General features: G+C 42.2%; 1 protein-coding gene across 3 annotated transcripts in view; it reads right to left on the reverse strand.

Annotated features, from left to right (window-relative positions):
* The window catches only part of LOC128685744 (inactive CLIP domain-containing serine protease A28), a 66,007-nt gene that overhangs the window by 19,714 nt on the left and 20,481 nt on the right, over positions 1–25,812 (reverse strand). For all 3 annotated transcript variants that reach the window (XR_011391795.1, XM_070083408.1, XM_070083416.1), the window contains exons 3-6: positions 15,037–15,206; positions 14,631–14,790; positions 11,756–11,864; positions 5,674–5,834 (exon numbers count right to left, since the gene is read on the reverse strand). Coding sequence is in view for 2 of the 3 variants with exons in the window: in XM_070083408.1 (XP_069939509.1) it covers positions 5,674–5,834; positions 11,756–11,864; positions 14,631–14,790; positions 15,037–15,206 (600 nt within the window). In the remaining variant the exon portion in view is untranslated. The remainder of the gene's footprint in view (positions 1–5,673; positions 5,835–11,755; positions 11,865–14,630; positions 14,791–15,036; positions 15,207–25,812) is intronic.

The following is a 25,812-nucleotide window of genomic DNA, read 5'->3' on the forward strand; positions in this document are numbered from 1 at the left end:
TCACTCCCAGGTCTTTGACGTTGGTGTTTCGCTCTATTTTGTGGCCAGAATTTGTTTTGTACTCTGATGAAGATTTAATTTCCTCATGTTTACCATATCTGAGTAATTGAAATTTCTCATCGTTGAACTTCATATTGTTTTCTGCAGCCCACTGAAAGATTTGGTTGATGTCCGCCTGGAGCCTTGCAGTGTCTGCAATGGAAGACACTGTCATGCAGATTCGGGTGTCATCTGCAAAGGAAGACACGGTGCTGTGGCTGACATCCTTGTCTATGTCGGATATGAGGATGAGGAACAAGATGGGAGCTAGTACTGTGCCTTGTGGAACAGAGCTTTTCACCGTATCTGCCTCGGACTTTACTCTGTTGACGACTACTCTCTGTGTTCTGTTAGTGAGGAAATTATAGATCCATCGACCGACTTTTCCTGTTATTCCTTTAGCGCGCATTTTGTGCGCTATTACGCCATGGTCACACTTGTCGAAGGCTTTTGCAAAGTCTGTATATATTACATCTGCATTCTTTTTGTCTTCTAGTGCATTTAGGACCTTGTCGTAGTGATCCAGTAGTTGAGACAGACAGGAGCGACCTGTTCTAAACCCATGTTGCCCTGTAGAGGAATAAGTTTACTGAGTATACCAGGAAAAGTGTACGGTAGGGTTATAATTGAAAGAATTAGAGGTAAGACAGAATGTAGGATTGCGGATGAGCAAGGAGGTTTTAGAGTGGGTAGGGGATGTGTAGATCAAATGTTTACATTGAAGCATATGTGTGAGTAGTATTTAGATAAAGGTAGGGAAGTTTTTATTGCATTTATGGATTTAGAAAAGGCATATGATAGAGTAGATAGGGGAGCAATGTGACAGATGTTGCAAGTATATGGAATAAGTGGTAAGTTACTAAATGCTGTAAAGAGTTTTTATGAGGATAGTGAGGCTCAGGTTAGGGTGGGTAGAAGAAAGGGAGACTACTTCCCGGTAAAAGTAGGTCTTAGACAGGGATGTGTAATGTCACCATGGTTGTTTAATATATTTATAGATGGGGTTGTAAAAGAAGTAAATGCTAGGGTGTTTGGGAGAGGGGTGGGATTAAATTATGGGGAATCAAATACAAAATGGGAATTGACACAGATACTTTTTGCTGATAATACTGTGCTTATGGGAGATTCTAAAGAAAAATTGCAAAGGTTAGTGGATGAGTTTGGGAGTGTGTGTAAAGGTAGAAAGTTGAAAGTGAACATAGAAAATAGTAAGGTGATTAGAGTGTCAAATGATTTAGATAAAGAAAAATTGGATACCAAATTGGGGAGGAGGAGTATGGAAGAAGTGAATGTTTTCAAATACTTGGGAGTTGACATGTCGGCGGATGGATTTATGAAGGATGAGGTTAATCATAGAATTGATGAGGAAAAAAGGTGAGTGGTGCGTTGAGGTATATGTGGAGACAAAAAACGTTATCTATTGAGGCAAAGAAGGGAATGTATGAAAGTACAGTAGTACCAACACTCTTATATGGGTGTGAAGCTTAGGTTGTGAATGCAGCAGCTAGGAGGTGGATGGAGGCAGTGGAGATGTCCTGTCTAAGGGCAATGTGTGGTGTAAATATTATGCAGAAAATTCGGAGTGTGGAAATTAGGAGAAGGTGTGGAGTTAATAAAAGTATTAGTCAGAGGGCAGAAGAGGGGTTGTTGAGGTGGTTTGGCCATTTAGAGAGAATGGATCAAAGTAGAATGACATGGAGAGTTTTTAAATCTGTAGGAGAAGGAAGGCAGGGTAGGGGTCGTCCTCGAAAAGGTTGGAAGGAAGGCGTAAGGGAGGTTTTGTGGGCGAGAGGCTTAGACTTCCAACAGGCGTGCATGAGCGTGTTCGATAGGAGTGAATGGAGATGAATGGTATTTGGGACCTGACGATCTGCTGGAGTGTGAGCAGGGTAATATTTAGTGAAGGGATTCAGGAAAACTGGTTATTTTTACATAGCCGGACTTGAGTCCTGGAAATGGGAAGCACAATGCCTGCACTCTAAAGGAGGGGTTTTGGAATATTAGCAGTTTGGAGGGGTATGTTGTGTATCTTTATATGTATATCCTTCTAAGCTGTTGTGTTCTGAGCACCTCTGCAAAAACAGTGATTATATGTGAGTGAGGTGAAAGAGTTGAATGATGATGAAAGTATTTTCTTTTTGGGGATTTTCTTTCTTTTTGGGTCACCCTGCCTTGGTGGGAGATGGCCGACTTGTTAAGGAAAAAAAAGCACACTTCCTAATTTCCACATTACGAATTCTCTGCATAATATTTACACCACACATTGCCCTTAGACAGGACATCTCCACTGCCTCCAGCCTCCTTCTTGCTGCAGCATTAATCACACTTAAATTTGGAAAAATTACAATACAAAACACAACACATACACAAATAACCCACACTTTGGAAGCTGAAACTTATGACAATGTTTCGGTCTAATTTAGACCGTTAACTAGTCACATAGAGCAGCACAACGGTGAGCCACAATATGTAACAGGAGAAACGGGGACAGGAGTGGTTGAACTGGAACAGGGAGTAATAATAATGTATAGAAATAGTATAACTGTGGTAGAGGTGGCAATAAGAAAGTAGCGATGGTGAAAAAAGGGGCACAGAGTGGCTTGTAGGTGAAGAAATAGTAGCAATAGTAATAGTGGAGGCAGTCTAGGGAACAAGAGAACAGAGGAACACTGCAGGAGACTTAATGTCCCACGGGGAGGGGGACAACAAAAATCACTGTGGGACAAAACCCTATAGGACAGGACCCATCTAGGTAGAAGACAGGAAAGTCAAAGAAATTGTAGGGAAGGTGAAGAGGTAGGGAGGAGAAAAAAATAAGGTTAAGTCATAGGTGTTCTGAAGTTTGGAGCATTTGACAATGTAACAGAAACAAAGCCATATTAGGAATAGTGTGTATAAAGGAATGCTTCAACAAGATGGTGTCTGTAAAGGTTATGAGTAAGGTGGACAGTTTCGACAGAGGACCATTTAATAGGATGACTGTGATCTCTAACATGACAGAAAAGAGCACTGTTTGTGTCGGCAAAGCTAATACATCTTTTGTGCCTTTTAAGACTGTAAAAGTGAGTGTCCAGTTTCTCCAAAGGATTGGAGAGGATAAGAACAGGAAATGTAATAGACTCTAGAAGCATCAGTGACAGAAGGAGAGGTATGAACGAGATTACTACGAAGAGTATTAGTTTGGTGAAAAGAATGTTTTATGTTTAAAGAATGGACAGTGTTGCTAAGATTCAGTGGCGTTGCTAGGGTTTGTGTCACCTGGGTGGCATCTTTAGTGTCAACTACATGAAATCCAAGGATGGGGGAAGGGGGGAGTAAACTTCAGTAACGTCACTACTGCATGACCAGTTACTAATGTTTAGCAATGAGAACGTTTAAGGGCCATAAACCGAACAGGAGAATACTTCCCAACTTTATTAATGATAAAATAAATAATCGTATAATATTGAGGAAACAAACTCAAATACCACTTTGATTACAGGCAACAGTTACTACATTTATTCAACTTCAACAATGCAAAAAAAAAAAAAAAAAAACTTGAAAAATAAAGGAAAACACTGCAATATCAGAGAAACACTAGTTCCGACTTGACCTTGAGCACAGGTAACATCTCAGTAAATCTGATTTTACACTTCCTTGCCTTCAGTCCTGCAAAATCATCTATCACATCATCAAAATCAATGATTTTCCCTATATAGGCCTATATGTATTCTGTAATCATATAATAGGCTATATAGAAACAATGGATTCTTCTCTTATGTTACTTCATCACTTTTGGGCATGAATGTCACCTTCTTTAGAGGCTCTATGGTGTCACCCCTTGATGGTGTCACCCCTTGATGGTGTCACCCCTTGATGGTGTCACCCCTTGATGGTGTCACCCCTTGATGGTATCTCCCCTTGATGGTGTCACCCCTTGATGGTGTCACCCCTTGATGGTGTCACCCCTTGATGGTGTCACCCCTTGATGGTGTCACCCCTTGATGGTGTCACCCCTTGATGGTGTCACCCCTTGATGGTATCTCCCCTTGATGGTGTCACCCCTTGATGGTGTCACCCCTTGATGGTGTCACCCCTTGATGGTGTCTCCCCTTGATGGTGTCACCCCTTGATGGTGTCACCCGGGGCGGGCCGCGCTCCCTCCTCCCTTACGACACCACTGCTAAGATTTAGGAGACTGAAAATATTGGGAAGGCAAATGACAGGAAATTTCACGAGAGAAGAGTTTGGGAAAAAATCAGTTGCGCTACTTCTACAACTACTATTAACTACCATTGCTACCTTATTACTATTACTCCAGTTTTACCACTGCCGTCCCCCAACCCCTTCCCTTTTCTTATATAGTCTGGCTTCCTCGCCTTCGCTCGTCTCAGTCACCAGTTAACAGTCCAAGTCGGACTGAAATGTTATAAGTTTCAGTCTCCTAAGTCGTTATTCTCCAAGAAGCTTAGCGCTTCTTTTTGATTATAATAATAATAATAATAATCTACACTGACGACTCAGCACGAACTTTCTCTCTTACGTCTTCAGCTGCTGTCTTAAACCCCGATCACTCAGTCCTAGTAGGGGAGCTCTTTGCCATTCACCAGGCTTTAATTTTCTTCCTTCCTCCTCAGCCTGTGGTTCTCTTCTCTGAATCTCAGTCTTCCCTGGCACTTCTGTGTTCTGCCCGTCCACGATCCCTTTGTTTCCTTATCCAGCAGACGCAGCTTCTTCTGCACTTCTTGCTCAGTTCGGGTTGAAGCATCTCCCTTCAGTGGGCACCAGCAGATGTTGGCATTCGGGGCAGTGAAGTGGCTGATCAAGAGGCCTCCCTCGCACACACACTCCCTACCATTTTCCCTTCCCCTTGCACTGGACGGCAGTGATTTCAACAAAGGATGTTTGGAGGGAAATCCGCCGTTTTTAGCAGGGAGATCTGATATGCTCCCTCTTCTTCGGCACTGAGCTCAGTCAGATCTTTTAACGGCCCCTGCTCTTGGGCTCGCCATTCCAGTCGCTCAGTAAATGTTACACTGACTCACCTCCGGGTTGGATTCACGACTGTCAGCTCATCTGCACCGCCTTCGGATAATGAACTCTCCGTTCTGCCCGTGGTGTCCCTCACAGCCTGAGACAGTGGAACACTTCATACCGTGCTGCCCACGTTACCACTCTGCATGGGCTGTCCTCCGTGCACACATTCGGGGATACAATCTTTGGCCCTACCTCTCCTCAATAGTGAGGCATTTGACCCTCTAGCCCGTCAGGAGATCCTGGCCTGTACCTGCGCCTTCTTGTTGGCTTCAGGGCTCATTGGAAACATTTAATACGCAAATTTATTAGTCTACCTCCTTCCGCTTTGGTTAATATTCTTTTTTCGGGCACTGGAAGGCAGGGCTCGATACTGCGTATGCTGTCAGTGGCCCTATAAATCCAACACCAACCAGTGTGGGTTATTTGTGTATTTTCCATTCACTGTATTATGCCTTTTTATTCTTCACAATACAAAACAAATATTAGACTGAATTTTTAGTTTTAAACAAAGCAAATTTATGCTTCAAACTGATGCCAGATGAGATTTTTTTAATGGAAAACTCATTTATGTTATACATATATACATATGAAAGCAAAATCTAAATATTGAGTACTCACTTTGCAAGCATCTTTGTCCTTCTCTCCTCCAGCGCAAGTAAAAGATTTATGTAGTTGAAAGTAGCGTCCAAGTCTTGTACGTCGTAGGCGTGTGACACAGTCACTGTAGTTGACTAATGGAAGTGTCACACTTTTCATGATCTTCTGGTACTCTCCATTTTCTGTTCATAGGAATAAAAATTTATAGTTGGAAAGTATTATCTTGTACTATTATAAAATATGCAAACTAAATAAGTGTAAATTCCAAGGATGCCACTATAATAATGGAGTTTAAACTTAGAGCTGCCACTGTTTCCTAATCTGGTTTATGCAAATTTACTTGCAGTAATGCCATACTGATTTTCTTTCAAAATTGTATAATTGAATGCTGTATGACCCTAATGAGTTTAGCGCTTGGTTTTGGTTATAGAAATAATATATAAGTGAGTGGGACTGAGAAGTAATAATAATAATAATAATAATAATAATAATAATAATAATAATAATAATAATAATAAGTCAAGGTGACCTGACATGACTCAGTCAAGGTGACCTGACCTGACTAGGTTGGGTGCATTGGCTTAAGCCGGTAGGAGACTTGGACCTGCCTCGCATGGGCCAGTAGGCCTGCTGCAGTGTTCCTTCGTTCTTATGTTCTTAACAATAATAATGAACTGCGCCACCCTTCCTTGGGTGTGGATGTCTCTCTTTCTCACCTGAGTATCAGTGACAAATTTCCCCCGTTCTCTCTGGGAAGCTTGTCATTACCTGCTATGCCCGCCGGGCACATTACAGGAGGGACAGCTATCATCGCCTTACTTTTAGCCATCTCCATTTTTCCGCTCTGCGGATAATTCTTTATCGGTTTTCGTGGGAAGCCGGTTACTGAACTCAGGTGCGGTGTGGGCGTCCCGCTCTCCTGGGCCTGGGCAAGGTGGTCCACCTGATCTAATTGGGAACTTTTAGCTCCTGTTTCTATTTGCATATAAACTCTCGTTCCTTTTTATTTCATCGCCCATCTTTGGGCAACATATCTTTTCCGTAAGGTGGCCCGTGGGCTAGTAGCGAAAGCTCTCGCTTCACACGGTGAGAGTCCGGGTTCGATTCCCGGTAAAGAGTGAGAACATTCAGCGTATTTCCTAACACCAGTTGTCCATGGTCATCCAACAGCAAATATGGGTGCCTGGGAGTTTGTCGACTGGTGTGAGTCGCATCCTGGGACAAAATTGACCTAATTTGCCCGATATGCTCTGCATAACAAGGAGCTTTTTATATGTATGTCATTGATATCAGCTAGAACTGTATACCTTGTACATGTACTTGTAGAAATAAAGATATCAATATTATTATTCGGTCATTTTATTATTGTTCATCGGGAAGCCTGGCTTGATACGGCATAAGTTGTCAGTGGCCCTGATAAACCCAACAACGAAAGAAAGAAGAAAAGACTGAAAGTGAGGAATATGACAACATATGGTAAGAGGAGAATGAGAAAAGAACAGATTACAGTGCTTATAAATTACATAAAATCTGGCTCTAATGATGCAACATCCCAGCAATTACAGGAACAGCTGTTAAAAATTGACCACTGTCTGGAAAATTTTCCAGCTCCTGCACCCAACATCTTGCTCCTGGGGGATTTCAACTTAAGGCACCTAAAATGGAGGAATATAGCAAACAATATTGTTGCAGTAATAACACCAGGAGGCAGCTCTGATGAAAACTCACACTCACACGAGCTTTTAAATCTCTGCACAAAATTCAATTTAAACCAGCAAATAATAGAGCCTACTAGACTGGAGAATACACTAGACCTCATCTTCACTAACAATGATGATCTGATAAGAAATGTCACCATATCAAAAACAATATACTCAGATCACAACATAATTGAGGTGCAGACATGTATGCGTGGAGCCCCAGACCGACAAAATGAGACTAGTCACGAGGGAGCATTCACCAAATTCAACTTCAATAACAAAAACATAAAGTGGGACCAAGTAAACCAAGTCCTAACCGATATAAGCTGGGAAGATATACTAAGCAACACAGACCCCAACGTATGCCTAGAACAGATTAACTTGGTGGCACTCGATGTATGCACAAGGCTTATTCCTCTAAGAAAAAGGAGTAGATGTAAAATAGAAAGAGACAGGCGCTCCCTTTACAGGAGACGGAAAAGAATAACAGAGCGGCTAAAAGAGGTCAATATATCTGAAATGCGTAGGGAGACACTGATCAGAGAAATAGCAAGCATCGAACTTAAGCTAAAGGAATCTTATAGGAGTCAGGAATCGCGGGAAGAACTAAAAGCCATAAATGAAATCGAAAGAAACCCAAAGTATTTCTTCTCCTATGCCAAATCAAAGTCGAGAACAACGTCCAGTATTGGGCCCCTACTTAAACAAGATGGGTCCTACACAGATGACAGCAAGGAAATGAGTGAGCTACTCAAGTCCCAATATGACTCAGTTTTTAGCAAGCCGCTAACCATAACACTGTATCAATCGCATCTGCTAGAAAAATGACAGGATGGATAATGAGAACCTTCAAAACTAGGGAGGCCAAGCCCATGATGACACTCTTCAGGTCACTTGTTCTATCTAGGCTGGAATATTGCTGCACACTAACAGCACCTTTCAAGGCAGGTGAAATTGCCGACCTAGAAAATGTACAGAGAACTTTCACGGCGCGCATAACGGAGATAAAACACCTCAATTATTGGGAGCGCTTGAGGTTCCTAAACCTGTATTCCCTGGAACGCAGGAGGGAGAGATACATGATTATATACACCTGGAAAATCCTAGAGGGATTAGTACCGAACTTGCACACGAAAATCACCCACTACGAAAGCAAAAGACTTGGCAGACGATGCACCATCCCCCCAATGAAAAGCAGGGGTGTCACTAGCACGTTAAGAGACCATACAATAAGTGTCAGGGGCCCGAGACTGTTCAACTGCCTCCCAGCACACATAAGGGAGATTACCAACAGACCCCTGGCAGTCTTCAAGCTGGCACTGGACAAGCACCTAAAGTCAGTTCCGGATCAGCCGGGCTGTGGCTCGTATGTTGGTTTGCGTGCAGCCAGCAGCAACAGCCTGGTTGATCAGGGTCTGATCCACCAGGAGGCCTGGTCTCAGACCGGGCCGCGGGGGCGTTGACCCCCGGAACTCTCTCCAGGTAAACCAGACTGAGAGTCGAAGATCAAAATTATTTTTTTATGAGAGAGCCACAAAATTTGGTTAACACAAGCCAATCCGATGTTATCCTGACGCCAAATGACTTCGAACAGGCGATAAATGACATGCCCATGCACTCTGCCCCAGGGCCAGACTCATGGAACTCCGTGTTCATCAAGAACTGCAAGAAGCCACTATCACGAGCCTTTTCCATCCTATGGAGAGGGAGCATGGACACCGGGGTCGTCCCTCAGTTACTAAAAACAACAGACATAGCCCCACTCCACAAAGGGGGCAGTAAAGCAACAGCAACGAACTACAGACCGATAGCACTAACATCCCATATCATAAAAATCTTTGAAAGGGTCCTAAGAAGCAAGATCACCACCCATCTAGAAACCCATCAGTTACACAACCCAGGGCAACATGGGTTTAGAACAGGTCGCTCCTGTCTGTCTCAACTATCGGATCACTACGACAAGGTCCTAAATGCACTAGAAGACAAAAAGAATGCAGATGTAATATATACAGACTTTGCAAAAGCCTTCGACAAGTGTGACCATGGCGTAATAGCGCACAAAATGCGTGCTAAAGGAATAACAGGAAAAGTCGGTCGATGGATCTATAATTTCCTCACTAACAGAACAGAGAGAGTAGTCGTCAACAGAGTAAAGTCCGAGGCAGCTACGGTGAAAAGCTCTGTTCCACAAGGCACAGTACTCGCCCCCATCTTGTTCCTCATCCTCATATCCGACATAGACAAGGATGTCAGCCACAGCACCCTGTCTTCCTTTGCAGATGACACCCGAATCTGCATGACAGTGTCTTCCATTGCAGACACTGCAAAGCTCCAGGCGGACATCAACCGAATCTTTCAGTGGGCTGCAGAAAACAATATGAAGTTCAACGATGAGAAATTTCAATTACTCAGATATGGTAAACACGAGGAAATTAAATCTTCATCAGAGTACAAAACAAATTCTGGCCACAAAATAGAGCGAAACACCAACGTCAAAGACCTGGGAGTGATTATGTCGGAGGATCTTACCTTCAAGGACCATAACATTGTATCAATCGCATCTGCTAGAAAAATGACAGGATGGATAATGAGAACCTTCAAAACTAGGGAGGCCAAGCCCATGATGACACTCTTCAGGTCACTTGTTCTATCTAGGCTGGAATATTGCTGCACACTAACAGCACCTTTCAAGGCAGGTGAAATTGCTGACCAAGAAAATGTACAGAAAACCTTCACGGCGCGCATAACGGAGATAAAACACCTCAATTACTGGGAGCGCTTGAGGTTCCTAAAACTGTATTCCCTGGAACGCAGGCGGGAGAGATACATGATTATATACACCTGGAAAATCCTAGAGGGACTAGTACCGAACTTGCACACGAAAATCACTCACTACGAAAGCAAAAGACTTGGCAGACGATGCAACATCCCCCCAATGAAAAGCAGGGGTGTCACTAGCACGTTAAGAGACCATACAATAAGTGTCAGGGGCCCGAGACTGTTCAACTGCCTCCCAGCATACATAAGGGGGATTACCAACAGACCCCTGGCAGTCTTCAAGCTGGCACTGGACAAGCACCTAAAGTCGGTTCCTGACCAGCCGGGCTGTGGCTCGTACTTTGGTTTGCGTGCAGCCAGCAGCAACAGCCTGGTTGATCAGGCTCTGATCCACCAGGAGGCCTGGTCACAGACCGGGCCGCGGGGGCGTTGACCCCCGGAACTCTCTCCAGGTAAACTCTTCAGGTAAAGTGAGATTGACACAACAAACTTTACCAATAAAACAAATAAAATAGATTGACCATAATATTAAACTACCAAAGAGTAAATAAGGAGAAACTTCATACTCTTCAAGGGAGGCCTTGATGCTGGTAAAGGGCTCTTGATCTAAAGAATTAGAGCTAACCTCACCTTCCATGCATCAAATCCCACTGCCTCTCATCATCTGGGCGCTGCATGATCCCGCCCCAGTTCAGCTCTCCTCATATGAATTTAATTTAATTATGTATATATACTGTCAGACCTTCACTTGTAATCCCGTATTTCTATGCTCAATTTAGCTAACACAACACTATGGTCTGAATCACAGATGGAAATGGGATTTAAAAGTAGGTACACATTTGGAAAACAGAAATAAGCACATGGCTGTGTATCTGCATACACATTCCTCCCTCCCCGATTTCTGTCAGTTTATCAACATAAAATACAGTAACAGAGCTGTTGATGTTTACCATAGAGAAAACATGGGCATAATTTTTAAAGGGGTGGACCGGTAAGCCAGGGACAGGCGTCGGTCATATGACCAAAAGCTCCAGCGGCGGGTAATCGTGTGACTAAGACCCTCGTCAGGAAACACTTCTCTTGTTTCCTAACAATCTTACCTTAACCATAGATGATTGGTAGAAACCTGAGAAAAGACTAGTAACAAACACCTCCATTAGTACAGAAATTGATCATAAAATGTTGACTGCCCCTGACACTGCATTTGAGCCAAAGGTCTTATTTTTACTGTCACCTCCCAAAATGACAATCTACACAAGAAAATTCTGTGATTTAGATAGCTGGCATGTATAAGGAAAATAGTAAATAATGCCTAAGTTCTGATGAGAAACATTCAATAGCCATTTGAAAAGAACATCTTCAATAATATCTCTTATTTTTTCTTGTGTTTATGTCCCTTATCACAATGATCCTTCATCATGCAGTTGATCGGGTATACTATAGCACCTCTGGTCAGAGTGGCCATGAGATCATTAGTTCTTGGTGAATAGTTATCTTTTATCCAAGTATCTTAAATGTTATCTCACAGCGTGGTAAATCCTTCATCATGCTGACTTGTTGAGAGGAGAAAAACACACATTATAGTAATATTTGACCTATACCAATTAAGAATTCTCAACACCTACCAAACCCATTGACCCCCCAGCCATTGATGACACAGTTATTGTGGTTCACGTCACTAAAGTCCTGAGCTATGCAGATGGCGTTGATGTGTGATGCAAACTGCACTTCTTCCTGCAAGACAGTGGAAGTTGTTTTACACTTAACATTCTCGTGGCTCTCATTCCGTTTATTTTTTTATCAGACCTAATCACCTGCGTAATCATTGATCATATTTTGTATAATTGGGTGTTTCAGTTCTGTAAATAACTTTCCTCTCAGTTTTGCCTTAGGAATAAATCTTAAATTTTAAGGTCAGTTTCTAAGTTGGGCTAAATTTTTTAATCTCATAAATGTATAAAAAATTATACACTAAATCAGGTCTGTAACAGCCTGGTTGATCAGGCTCTGATCCACCAGGAGGCCTGGTCACAGACCGGGCCGCGGGGGCGTTGACCCCCGGAACTCTCTCCAGGTAAACTCCAGGTGTTATAAAAATACTGTACAACATCTCATTTTATTTCCATATAACTAAATTAAGATATACTTATGTACATCAAATGATATAAACATTTATGGAAATATTATCCACTACAAGAATAGATTAATAGGATTGAGTTTCTACAACTATGGCAACTCAAGACACAAACTTTGTCCTGCTCTCTCTCATCACTGACCATCTCCACTGGCTTTGTTGTGCTTTCAATTATGTACCAGTTTTGTGTAATAATTAACAGCTCCTTGTATCATATTATCATGAGGATGATAACCCAAACTATTGTGTTGCTAATTTTCTTCACTTCACTTATTTTTTTTTTATTAACACATCGGCCGTCTCCCACCAAGGCAGGGCGGCCCGAAAAAAAACACTTTCACCATCATTCACTCCATCACTGTCTTGCCAGAGGCGCACTTACACTACAGTTATAAAACTGCAACACTAACACCCCTCCTTCAGAGTGCAGACACTGTACTTCCCATCTCCAGGACTCAAGTCTGGCCTACTGGTTCCCTTGAATCCCTTCATAAATGTTACCTTGCCCACATTCCAACAGCACGTCAAGTACTAAAAACCATTTATCTCCATTCGCTTGTATCTAACACGCTCACACATGCTTGCTGGAAGTCCAAGCCCCTCGCACACAAAACCTTTACCCCCTCCCTTCAACCTTTCCTAGGATGACCCCTACCCCGCCTTCCCTCCACTACAGATTTATACACTCGAAGTCATTGTTTTGTTCCAACCTCTCTATATGTCCGAACCACCTTAACAACCCCTCATCAGCCCTCCTAATTTCCAAACTGTTCTCATATATGTTTCACTGTAAACTCTTGGTCTACACAACTCCTGCCTTTCCTAAAGCCTCCTTGTTCACTTGCTATCCTGTTCTCCGTCTTACTCTTAATTCTCTCAACAATAACTCTACACTTTACCAGGTATACTCAACAGACTTATTCCCTTATAATTTTTGCACTCTCTTTTGTCCCCTTTGCCTTTATACAAAGGAACTATGCATGCTCTCTGCCAATCCCTAGGTACCTTACCCTCTTCCATACATTTATAATATAAAAGCACCAACTACTCCAAAACTATATCCCCTCCTGCTTTTAACATTTCTATCCTTATCCTATCAATCCCAGCTGCCTTACCCCCTTTCATTCTACCCGCTGCTTCACGAACTTCCCCCGCACTCACAACCGGCTCTTCCTCACTCCTACAAGATGTTATTCCTCCTTGCCCTATACACGAAATCACAGCTTCCCTATCTTCATCAACATTTAACAATTCCTCAAAATATTCCCTCCATCTTTCCGATACCTGTAACTCTCCATTTAATAACTCTCCTCTCCTATTTTTAACTGTCAAATCCATTCGTTCCCTAGGCTTCCTCAACTTATTAATCTCACTCCAAAACCTTTGCTTATTTTCAACAAAATTTGTTGAAATTCATAAACCTTCGCCTCTTTCTTACTTGCTGCTTCTATTTTCTCGTCTACCTTTTACTCTCAGTGTAGCTACAACTAAAAAGTGATCTGATATATCTGTGGCCCTTCTATAAATATGTACATCTTGAAGTCTACCCAACAGTCTTTTATCTACCAATAAATTTAAATACTTCACATAGTGTTGCTTCCCTGATCTATTGATATTTTACATGATTACAGCAAAAATTGTGTTAACCTATCATAATCATCAAGCAAGTCGACACTGCAGCCATACCCTATCACACAAGATGTTTATACACAAGAGACAATGATAAGTAACAACTGTGCTGTCTAGCATAGGCTAATAGACCTACTACAGTGTTCGTTTTTTGTTCATTCTCATGAATATTGACAATGTAAAATACAGTTTAGGAAAACTAAATAATGAAAAGTTTCACTTGTACAAGAGGCTCGCTTAAGCAGCAGAGATCACTGGTGGTGAACAATATGTAGGAGAGGTGCTAAGTGAGGCAAACACTGAAAAGGTACAACAGATATAGAGTCAAATTTTTGGTGGACTATAATAGTATGTTTTATGTAGACGAATTGCCAAGGGCTTGCGTAAATATAAATTCCCACTGTTGTCTCACTTTTGGATGACTAACTCAGCCTTTGTCCACTTTATGCGGTGGTTATGAGTGTTATGGTATACTGCATCTGCATTATTGAAATTATTAACTCGGGAAAAACTTGTGTTAGTTTCTCCAACGTAGTTTGTTGTATCTCCAACAACAAATCACATGAATTTTCCAATCAGCACCCATCCTCCTGCTAGTATACTATATTTTTTCATCCCGCGATATTCACTTAACTACACGTAAAAACCTTCAGTTCAGGCAAAACTTTGTCATTATTAAAGTTTCATAAACTGCCCTGTATTTTTGTCACAATACTGTAGGTGTGTGTATATGATACCTTGAGGAAGAGCAGAGCAATGTCATGGTAGAGCGTCCGAGGGTGGTAGCGAGGATGCAGCACTACCTTCTGCACCATCAAGTCTTGGTGTGGCAGTGGCTCAATCTCTGTCTGTGTGTCCCACTCGCCCAGCCGCACCATCAGCGTAGTGTCTAAATACCTGCATGCACATCACACAGTTTTAATGGTATAACAAACTGGTAAAACTTTCCTCTTTTGAAAAACAATGAATACTAAATAAAAACATTTGTACAATTTTAAGCATCTTTGAAATTATGAGGTTGGCGAAGTGTTTTTTGAGTGAGATCAATTTTGATTATCTTTCATCCATTGCCCAGGAACTATATGACCACTACAGATTTAGGGCTTCCCATAAATATAATAAATGACAGGTGTAAGCACTCACCCTTGCACCTTGTGGGCAGCAGTGACGATGACCCGTGGGTGGATGAGAGTGCCACCCCCCACGAACCTTCTGATTGTCTTGCCCATCAGCTGCTCGATGGTAAGGACAGCAGACACCCAGGGAAACTCTCCAAACTGACTCTCTCCGCCATGGAACCCCAGGATACGTGCCTAGACACGCCACACACACACCTCATAAATTTGAGCTTCATGTTATGTAGTTTCCATACATTCAAGATATATAAAATTTAGCCCAGTCTATAAAAAAAGTTTCCTTTTGCTGTACATGTTCTTCGCTACCACGCAGATAAATAATCATGGGGATCAACAAGAGGGAAGTAGGCAAGTTTTTCTCTTAATTTTGAGGCAAAAATTTTGAGATAAAATAGTCTGTACCATTCATAACATATTAAAAATTAAGTATGTTTTCTCGTCTTTAGTCATTCAATAGGCCTATATACACGAGTTACACATTTTAAAGTAATTCACACTATTGCTTATTATTATTATTATTATTATTATTATTATTATTATTATTATTATTATTAAAATTACTTGCCAATGCTAATAAAAGTCGTTTAAAATTTTTTTTATTTTCTACCCTGGTGCTAAATACTAAAACACACTAGTTATATTAGGATATGACAATGATCCTTTGTCTTATCCAGGCAGGAACAGCTAAGCGAATACACTCGCATCACTAGTGTACCGTACAACCATACACATCACTAAAACTTTCAATACTCACTCTGTACTTGCTTGCACTCCACACAATACTTGCGTGTGAGAACTGAAGTTACTCTATGTGGCATGCAAAGAGTACGTAACCTTTATTCGGCGCATGGACACACCCTCATTTACAGGCTATCTCCCCCAACCAGCGAACCAGGTTGCTAAGAGTTGATGATGGGGCCCCATCGTTCAACTAGTGACCAGGTTCTAGCCAATAAGAAGGTGGGATTGACAATCGCAGAGGTTATGTGGATACCGCTCTCCTGTCTGCCCTTGTCATTCCCACTCTAGATTATTATTATTATAATCAAGGGGGAAGCGCTAAACCCGGAGGATTATACAGCGCCTGGGGGGGGGGATGTGGAAGGCATTCAGGCTTAATTCGGGGAACTGGAGCACAGATCCAATTCCCTAAATCAAGAGCCCCTCACCAACATCAAGGAACCTTCCTTGAGGGGTTCCCACTCTAGAGCTGGTTGAAGCACGGTCTGCTATCTTGTGGCTTCTATTTCTGCCTTGCTTACCGTGGAGTGCACTATATTTATCACTGTACATAGTGTACATATTGCTGTTATAATTGGTGAAGGATAATATAAGTCTAAACTTTTTCTACTGTGTTTATTTGCTCCCATTACACCTGGGATAACAGGCCATTTGAAATCCTAGGTTGTAATATGGGTAGCCTGTCCGAGAGCTGGACTTAGAGAAACGGTTGAGCTTAGGGTGAAGCTTGTAGCAGGAACATTGTGTAGCTTGCTGTTTCGCTTCGCTTTACAAATTTTGCGTGTCAGTTGCTTATGATCAGCCTTGCTATTGTGTGATCGTTCAGCAGCTCGCTACTAGCTTGTTCAGTGTGCTCGCTTCGCTACGGTCAGTCTTGTGTGCAGTCGGCTTTGCTTGTATGCGTATTCTGCAATCGTACTGTGCATAGCTAAGCGTGTTCTGCAAATTAACGTGTTACGTTGGGGTATTCGTACTGTGCATAGCGAATAACTTATGCCACCTAGACGAGTCAGACGCCTGGTGTCGGCATATACTTTGCATAACCTACCTAAATTGTCCCTACAGCGTTGTTGGCAAATTGCTCGTTCCATTGGCATTCCCTATAAACGCACTCTTACAGCTGCGCAACTGCGTTCACTTATTGCTGACATACTTATTGAAGAAGAGATGGCACATCAGACTCCTCCCTCTACGGGAGCTAGGGCAAAAACTACTATGTTCTCGCAGGAGGAAGATGATACACCTACGGAGCAAAATGGTCAGTATAGTGCAGCTGGGTTGTCTCAGGGTGAATCAGCGTCGTTGGCACTTCAGCTGGCAAAAATCAATCTTGAGCAAACTAGGGAACAGAGAGCATTCGCAAGGGAAGAATTTGATAGGGAAAGAGAAAGGAGGCAGTTTTCGCATTCTGTAAAAGATTTCAGTTTACAAAAAGCAGTACAGCTTGTTCCCCGCTTCAATGAGGCCGAACCAGAGCAATTTTTCGAAAGCTTCGAAAATCAGGCTCGAGCCTTGAGGTGGCCGGAACAGCACTGGGCAGCGTTGGTTCATACAGCATTATTGGGTAAGGCACAGGAATTTACGTCGGTATTAACTGACGCTGAATTCTCTGATTATCAAGTAGTGAAGACCACAGTGTTGGGAGCATATACATGTATCCCAGCTAAATATCGTAAGACCTTCAAATTGAACAGGCGGCAGCTTGGTCAATCCCTGGTGGACTTTGTGAGACAGCAAACCAAAGCTTTTACCAGCTGGTATAAAGCGAGTGGTGTCTCTAACTTTGAGGAGCTGGTGCAGCTTATTCTGATTGATAACCTGCTGGAGTCTGTGGGACCAGAGGTTCGTGTCTTTCTGCAGGATCGTGACTTAACCACTGCATTGGAGGCGGCCAGGTTGGCTGATACCTTCGAAACGAACCGCTCCTTGTCCGAGCGGTCCCGTCTCTCTTTTCAACAGTCTGGCGTGAGCAGAGATCGACAACATTGGAGAATGAAGTGCCAGCCGGAGGGAGAGCGTCTACGACATCCAACCAAGTCACCTGGTGAGCCACGCTTCTCAACATATGGTCCCCCTGCGGAGAGGCAAACTACTTATGGAGCATCTCGACAACAATATCCAGAGAGGCACCAGCCAGAACGACACCACTTGCAACGTCATCAGGGAGTAAAGGGCAAGCCTGTCGTCTGCTTCAGGTGTAATAAAGTAGGTCATATCAGTTCCAACTGCCCCCAAAAACCTCAACCCATCGGGAAAATCTCTAATATCCCTAGTAACATGTCCCCTAGAGAAGTAGAAAAAGGTATGGCCCCTTATTATTGCGAAAGTCTTATTTCCCTTCAGGAAAACTCAGAACCAACTAAAGTAAATACCTTTAGAGATACTGGAGCATATTGCTCGCTTGTCAGAGAAGGAATATTACCCCTTTCAGAGAATACTTCCTTGAATTCATCAGTTTTATTGGAAGCCTATGGAGGAACTATATATTCTGTTCCTTTGCATAAAATTTATGTACAGTGCAAATATTACACTGGGTACTTGACTGTAGGTATCTCAAAAGGATTTCCCATGAAAAATGCCATGTTATTACTGGGTAATAACATTACTACTGTTAGTTCGTGTCCTGAACCTATAATGATTAATGCTTCTCCAGTGTTGGCCATAACTCGGGCAACATCCCAAGGGCTGTCTGGGGAGAATGTTGACCTATCCTTGGACGACTCCGATCTCGGAATAGCCACGTTGTTTTATGAGACACACCGGCCGGAGTCTCGTAAATCAAGTGAACAGACCCCGATCAAGCCTTCCTATTCCCAGGTTGCAGGATTGCCAGATGTCTCTGTTTCCATGCCCGAGGGACTGTCCTTCCGGGAGGAACAACGTAAGGACCCTTCGTTAAAATTCGCTTTTGAGGCAGCCATGGGTAAATCCTCTTTGGGTCATCCAGTCAAGTATGAAGTTAAAAATGATTATTTGGTATGCACTGAGACTGGTAAGGAGACAGAGGGCCGGCAATTATACGACAGGTTAGTGGTTCCAACCAAGTATAGACCTCAGATATTAAATATAGCTCATAATACGTCATCAGGAGGTCACTTAGGAATTACAAAAACCTTGTATAGAATCACAAAAGAATTTTATTGGCCAACATTAAAGAAAGATGTGAAGAATCATATTAGGTGTTGCCGAGAATGTCAGCAAGTTGGAAAACCTGGACATTCTATTAAACCTGCACCTCTCCAACCCATACCTGCTGATGGAGAACCTTTTGCAGATTTAATTATAGATTGTGTAGGTCCACTACCTAAGTCAAAGTCTGGAAATCAGTATTTATTTACAATTATGGATAAAGTAACCAGATATCCTGAAGCGATCCCAATGCGTAGTATCAATACTAAAGCTATTCTCAAAGCTTTAACAAAATTCATTTCTTGTTTTGGCATTCCTAAAACTATACAAAGTGATCAAGGTACTAACTTCACTGCCAAAGCATTTAGGGAAGTATTAACTAGGTTAGGGATAATTCACAACTTATCCACTGCCTATCACCCTCAGTCCCAAGGCGCCTTGGAAAGATTCCACCAAACATTAAAAACAATGATGAGAAGTTTTTGCATGCACTTTCCGACAGATTGGGATGAATCTCTACCATTGTTGCTGTTCTCAGTACGAGAGACGGTGCAAGAGTCTACAGGGTATAGTCCGTTTGAGCTGATCTTTGGGCACAATGTACGAGGTCCTCTTCGGGTGCTCAAAGAAGGATGGATGGGAGAAGACGTAAGCTCAGCACTCTACAACCCGTCTTCAAGGTTGCAGGTGGCACGTGAGTTAGCCACGGCTAAGCTAAAGACAGCTCAAAGTAAGATGAAACAGAGGTATGACAGAAGTGCACAATTCCGCTCCTTCCATCCAGGAGACAAGGTGTTGGTGCAGGAACCTATACCTGGCCACACCTTGAAAGCTAGATTTACGGGACCTATGCAGATAGTAAGTAGATTATCTGATTTAAATTATGTGGTAGCTCCCATTGATAAGACCTCAAACAAAAACTTGCCACATAAATCAAATCAAGGCCTTTCATACACCAGATAAAGTCCCAGTAATGACTCTGTCCTCTACCTCTGAGGACGACTCTGACTCTTTGCACTCTATCTCTGAAATTAATACTAAACTTTCAAATTCTGTCCTCCTCAAGGATCCTAGCCCGTTAATGGATGGATTATCTGAAATACAAGCAACCAATTTAACTGAGCTTCTACAGTCATATCCTAATATTTTTTCGGATGTGCCGAAAAAATGTACGTTAGGTTACCATGATGTAGATGTGGGAAAATCTAAACCAATTAAACTCTCCCCCTACAGAGCTAATCCTGAAAAGCAAAGGTTACTTCAGCAGGAAGTAGACTTCTTGTTAGAACATGGTTTAGTGGAGGAGTCGTCTAGTCCATGGGCTTCACCGTGCATCCTAGTAAAAAAGGCTGATGGAGGGTTTCGTATGTGCACAGACTACCGTAAAGTGAACGAGGTCACAATTACAGATGCTTACCCTCTTCCTCGTCTGGATGACGTAATTGACTTTGTGGGTAAGGCTACTTTTGTGTCCAAATTAGATCTCCTTAAAGGTTACTATCAGGTACCTTTGACAGATAAGGCGAAGGAAATCTCTGCCTTCGTGATTCCAGGAGGTCATTATCAGTATACAGTTACCCCCTTTGGAATGAAAAATTCCCCCTCTTCATTCCAGAAACTCGTCCATCAGGCTATTAAAGGACTTGAAGGCACGGCAGCATACCTAGATGATATTGTTGTGGTGTCTGATACTTGGGATCAACACCTACTTAGACTTAAAGCTCTGTTTGAGACCTTTAAGAATTCCCAATTAACAGTTAATTTGTCTAAATCTTCCTTTGGCCAGGCCACTGTCACTTTTCTAGGCCATGAAGTAGGTAGTGGTAAAGTTGCACCTAAACTTGCTAAAGTTCTTTCGATTAAAGAATATCCAGTTCCTCATGATAGGAAATCTCTTCAACGTTTCCTAGGCATGATAGGATTTTACAGAAGATTCTGTAAGAATTTCTCAGATATTGTAGCCCCTCTTACCTCTCTTACCAGTCATAAAGTTCCCTTTAATTGGACGTCAGATTGTAACACTGCTTTTAATAAAGCAAAAAGATTATTGTGCTCTGCACCCATTCTCTTGTCTCCAGACTTCTCCAAACCTTTTTCATTACAGGTTGATGCTTGTGAGTCTGGGGTTGGGGCGGTACTATTACAAATCGGGAACAAGGAGCTGCAGCCAATCGCATACTTTTCAGCCAAGTTCCAGCCACATCAGAGAGCTTACTCTACCATTGAAAAAGAAGCCCTCGCGCTGGTAATGGCTTTGGAGCATTTCGATGTTTATGTGGGCCAAACATCGCAGGTGGTCAGTCTACAGTGATCACAACCCGTTAGTCTATCTCCAAGCCATGAAGAATCACAACACAAGGCTTATGCGTTGGACTCTCAGGCTGCAGCCCTACAATATTTTTATTAAATATATTGCCGGCAAAGAAAATGTGTTGGCAGACTCTTTGTCAAGAGTCTAGTTTAATATTTTATTTAGGTTAGGATGTATTTGTGGTAACCCCCCTTTCAAGCTCTTTTTTTTTTATCCCCTGATGTGGGGTTTTTTTTTAGTGAGGGGATACGGGCTACCGTCCGCTTGTATCTTGGACCTATGTTGGCTTATCTGACTGCTGTCTCACTCTGAGTTTAGGGTTTGGCTTTCAGGCACTAGGAAAGCCGAGCTCTATCTAAGAGTTGGATGGTGGAGAGGATAGGCGGTCCCATTATTTTGTGCCATGGCGGCACGGTTACCACTGGGAGGTGGCAGCCTAATCCTGAGCCTTCTCGGGGGTGGGGGTGTGGCATGCAAAGAGTACGTAACCTTTATTCGGCGCATGTACACACCCTCATTTACAGGCTATCTCCCCCAACCAGCGAACCAGGTTGCTAAGAGTTGATGATGGGGCCCCATCGTTCAACTAGTGACCAGGTTCTAGCCAATAAGAAGGTGGGATTGACAATCGCAGAGGTTATGTGGATACCGCTCTCCTGTCTGCCCTTGTCATTCCCACTCTAGAGCTGGTTGAAGCACGGTCTGCTATCTTGTGGCTTCTATTTCTGCCTTGCTTACCGTGGAGTGCACTATATTTATCACTGTACATAGTGTACATATTGCTGTTATAATTGGTGAAGGATAATATAAGTCTAAACTTTTTCTACTGTGTTTATTTGCTCCCATTACACCTGGGATAACAGGCCATTTGAAATCCTAGGTTGTAATACTCTACTGGCCAATGCTAGACAGGCAAAGAGAGCTAACACCCCCGTCCCTTGGATCGAACTGAATTGCTTCCCATTTCCCAGATGCTATTTGATTTCATTGAGTAAAGCACTTCCCAGATGAATGATATAATGTAATAATCATTTCCACCCGTGTAGACTGTGCTTAATTTATTTTTATCGTCTTGAACCATTCCATTGATTATTCGTAGTGTCCACTTATAGATCAATATTATTTTTATTCCGAAACGTTTCGCCTACTCAGTAGGCCTCTTCAGTAGCATACAGAGGAGACAACATAAGCAGTGGTGTCAATCATCCTCGACTTTAATACTTGCATGAACTCTCACACTTCAGAATATTTATGCACTCACACACTTCAATACTTACATTCACTTATAGAGTTCGACACATATATGCATCCAGACACTTCAATACTTAAATACACCAAGATTAATAAATACTGATGAAGGAAATACTGAGAGACACTTCATCCTACTCATGTTCCAGAGTGGACTGAGGGGCTCCTGGATCCTCTGGAAGATTATAAACCACATTTGGGACCTTCATTTTAAATGACAATCACCTTAATAAGTGTAAAGAATTATTTACACCTTAATAGGTGTAAAGTTATTTAATAAGAATTCTGGACTTGATTGTATAAAGTTTGAGGGAGTGAGTAGATCGACTTTGTTCCAAAGGATTATTAATATAGCTTCAGTATATGACTAATACATCAATATAAATGTAGTACATAAGCAACTTACCATTAAGTTGCAAGATCGGTCCTTAAAGTCTTCCTACCACTACCCAGCGCCAGGAATAGCTAGAGGATACTTATGTTTTCTTGAGGGGAATTTTGTAGGGAAGGAAGCTTTAACAGAAGCAATTGAAGGTCAAGAGAGGCCTGAGCTTGCTACTATCATAAGACTGCCATCCCCACGAGCCCCTTTGAGGCGGGGTAGATGGCAGACCAGAGGCCTAGCTTCTCTCTACGAGCCCCGTGAGGGCGGGGAATGTGGCTAGGCCTGGGGACACTTGGTCCCAAAGATGAGGAGGTACTGTACCTCCTCCCATGGGAGACTTAAGTCTCGAGACACTCCCCAGATAGGGAGCCAAGGCCGGGTCACCACTACTTGGAAAAAACCCGGGCCGGGAGAATACCGGCGAATAAAAAAAAAAAAAAAAAAAAAAAAAAAGAAGCAATTACTGTGAAAGTCCTCCAGAAGGTCTGCCATATTAAGTCTTGAATCATTCAGTCATTTCTTGACCTGGCTTTGGATTTTTTTTTTGTTTCCTCTGGCTCTTTTACCTTAGATTTTCTTGTACGAGTAAAATATGTGAAGATAATTCATCACTTGTACGAGTAAAATATGTGAAGATAATTCATCAGTGTTACTGGCAGCACAACAGAGACAACAAGAGACCATAACTCTAAGCTAAGAAAAAAGAGATAGCAAAGGGATGTTATTGAAGTCTGTCTTCAGAAACACAGAAAATGCTACATATACTGAAAATTAAAACATTATGATAAATCAAATACAAAAGACTGTAAACCACGAGCTTTGCTCTGCTTATGTAGCTAAAAGGAATCTCTTTCAAAACACACACACACACACACACACACACACACACACACACACACACACACACACACACACACACACACACACACACACACACACACACACACACACATGCACACACATACGATGTTAGGAAGTATTTCTTCAGTCATAGAGTCGTCAGGAAGGGGAATAGCCTAACAAGTGATGTAGTAGAGGCAGGAACCATATATAGCTTTAAGACGAGGTATGATAAAGCTCTGGAAGCAGAGAGAGAGAGGACCTAGTAGCGATCAGTGAACAGGCGGGGCCAGGAGCTGAGTCTCGACCCCTGCAACCACAATTAGGTGAGTACACACACACACACACACACACACACACACACACACACACACACACACACACACACACACACACACACACACACACACACACACACACACTCTCCCTCTCTCTCTCTCTCACAATGAAGAAAAAGCAGGTTAAGTTTTTTACTTTACACTTGCTGGTAAGTAGACAAACAAATCACGTTCTCAAGAAGATATATTTATTTAGACAAGTATACAACAACAAAAGACAAGTAAATAAATAGGAATACTATACAGACCAGCGGCCACACAGAGAGCAAGGAACAACAAAGAAAGAACAAAATACAATTTGCACATGTATGGAACAGTAAAGTGAGATACGGAATATAGCCAAATATTATAGAATAAACATAAACAGCTTCAAGTACGGAAAAGTCTTTCGAAATTTTAGAAATGCATTTGACAACATAATCATTATATAATGTAACTAAATAATATTTAATAAATTTAAGTTTTCTGGAGCTTGTTCTGAATCTAATAAGTTTGGATTTAATCAGCGAGAATCTTAAATTATTAACATTATTCCGCCACTAATTTTACTTACTCGTCACTTGCTTTACTCTCACAAGATAACAGGAGTGAAGATAACAGTGATGATAACAACAAACAGTGATGATAACAACAAACAGTGATGATAACAACAAACAGTGATGAAAACAACCACCGTTGAAATATTAATACAAAATTTTAATTATTAAGGACACTGAGGCTGACACAAAGTCATAACAAAGGGATGATTTTTTTTTGGCAAAAGTAGCAGTAAATAGATAGCAAAAGACACGTGAAACAGCCGAAACATTTCTTACAACCACGTTTCGCTAGGAGAAGAGTTCTCCACCGAGAAAAACGTGTTGTAACAAACGCTGACGCTGTTTCACTCGTTTCTATCATCCAGAATCCTATGACATGCATAGGATTCTGGATGAATCCTATGCAATGAATAGGATTCGTATCCCTCACTATTTTAATTTAAACTTTACTGTAGACAACGATACATTTAACATTTATCTGACAAACAGATATGGCAGATCAACATATATCAACAGTAAGAAACAGAAGAACTAGCAGAGTGAGAATTAACGAACGTAAACATTCTGAGATCAACGGCTTAAGAATATTAATGTAATTCAGAGAGGAAGAAGTAGACAGATGTAGTATATTAAGGCTTTTACTGCGTCAACGTTGCGGACTGAGAGCTTCCTCAGGTCAATTGTCTTGATAAAACTCTGCACAAGTTCTCACAATAAAAGCATTAGCTGCAGCTGTGTCTTTTCTTGACTGATGGCAGTAACTTGCTGTGCCTGACAGATTGGTAGTGGTGGTGGTGACTGATGGTAGTGGTGGTGGTGACTGATGGTAGTGGTGGTGGTGACTGATGGTAGTGGTGGTGGTGACTGATGGTAGTGATGGTGGTGACTGATGGTAGTTGTGGTGGTGACTGATGGTAGTGGTGGTGGTGACTGATGGTAGTGGTGGTGGTGACTGATGGTAGTGGTGGTGGTGACTGATGGTAGTGATGGTGGTGACTGATGGTAGTGGTGGTGGTGACTGATGGTAGTTGTGGTGGTGACTGATGGTAGTGGTGGTGGTGACTGATGGTAGTGGTGGTGGTGACTGATGGTAGTGGTGGTGGTAACTGATGGTAGTGGTGGTGGTGACTGATGGCAGTGATGGTGGTGAGTGATGGTAGTGGTGGTGGTGACTGATGGTAGTTGTGGTGGTGACTGATGGTAGTGGTGGTGGTGACTGATGGTAGTGGTGGTGGTGACTGATGGTAGTTGT

This window comes from Cherax quadricarinatus, chromosome 1, assembly GCF_038502225.1.
Source record: "Cherax quadricarinatus isolate ZL_2023a chromosome 1, ASM3850222v1, whole genome shotgun sequence".
In the NCBI taxonomy this organism is placed as follows: Eukaryota; Metazoa; Arthropoda; class Malacostraca; order Decapoda; family Parastacidae; genus Cherax; species Cherax quadricarinatus.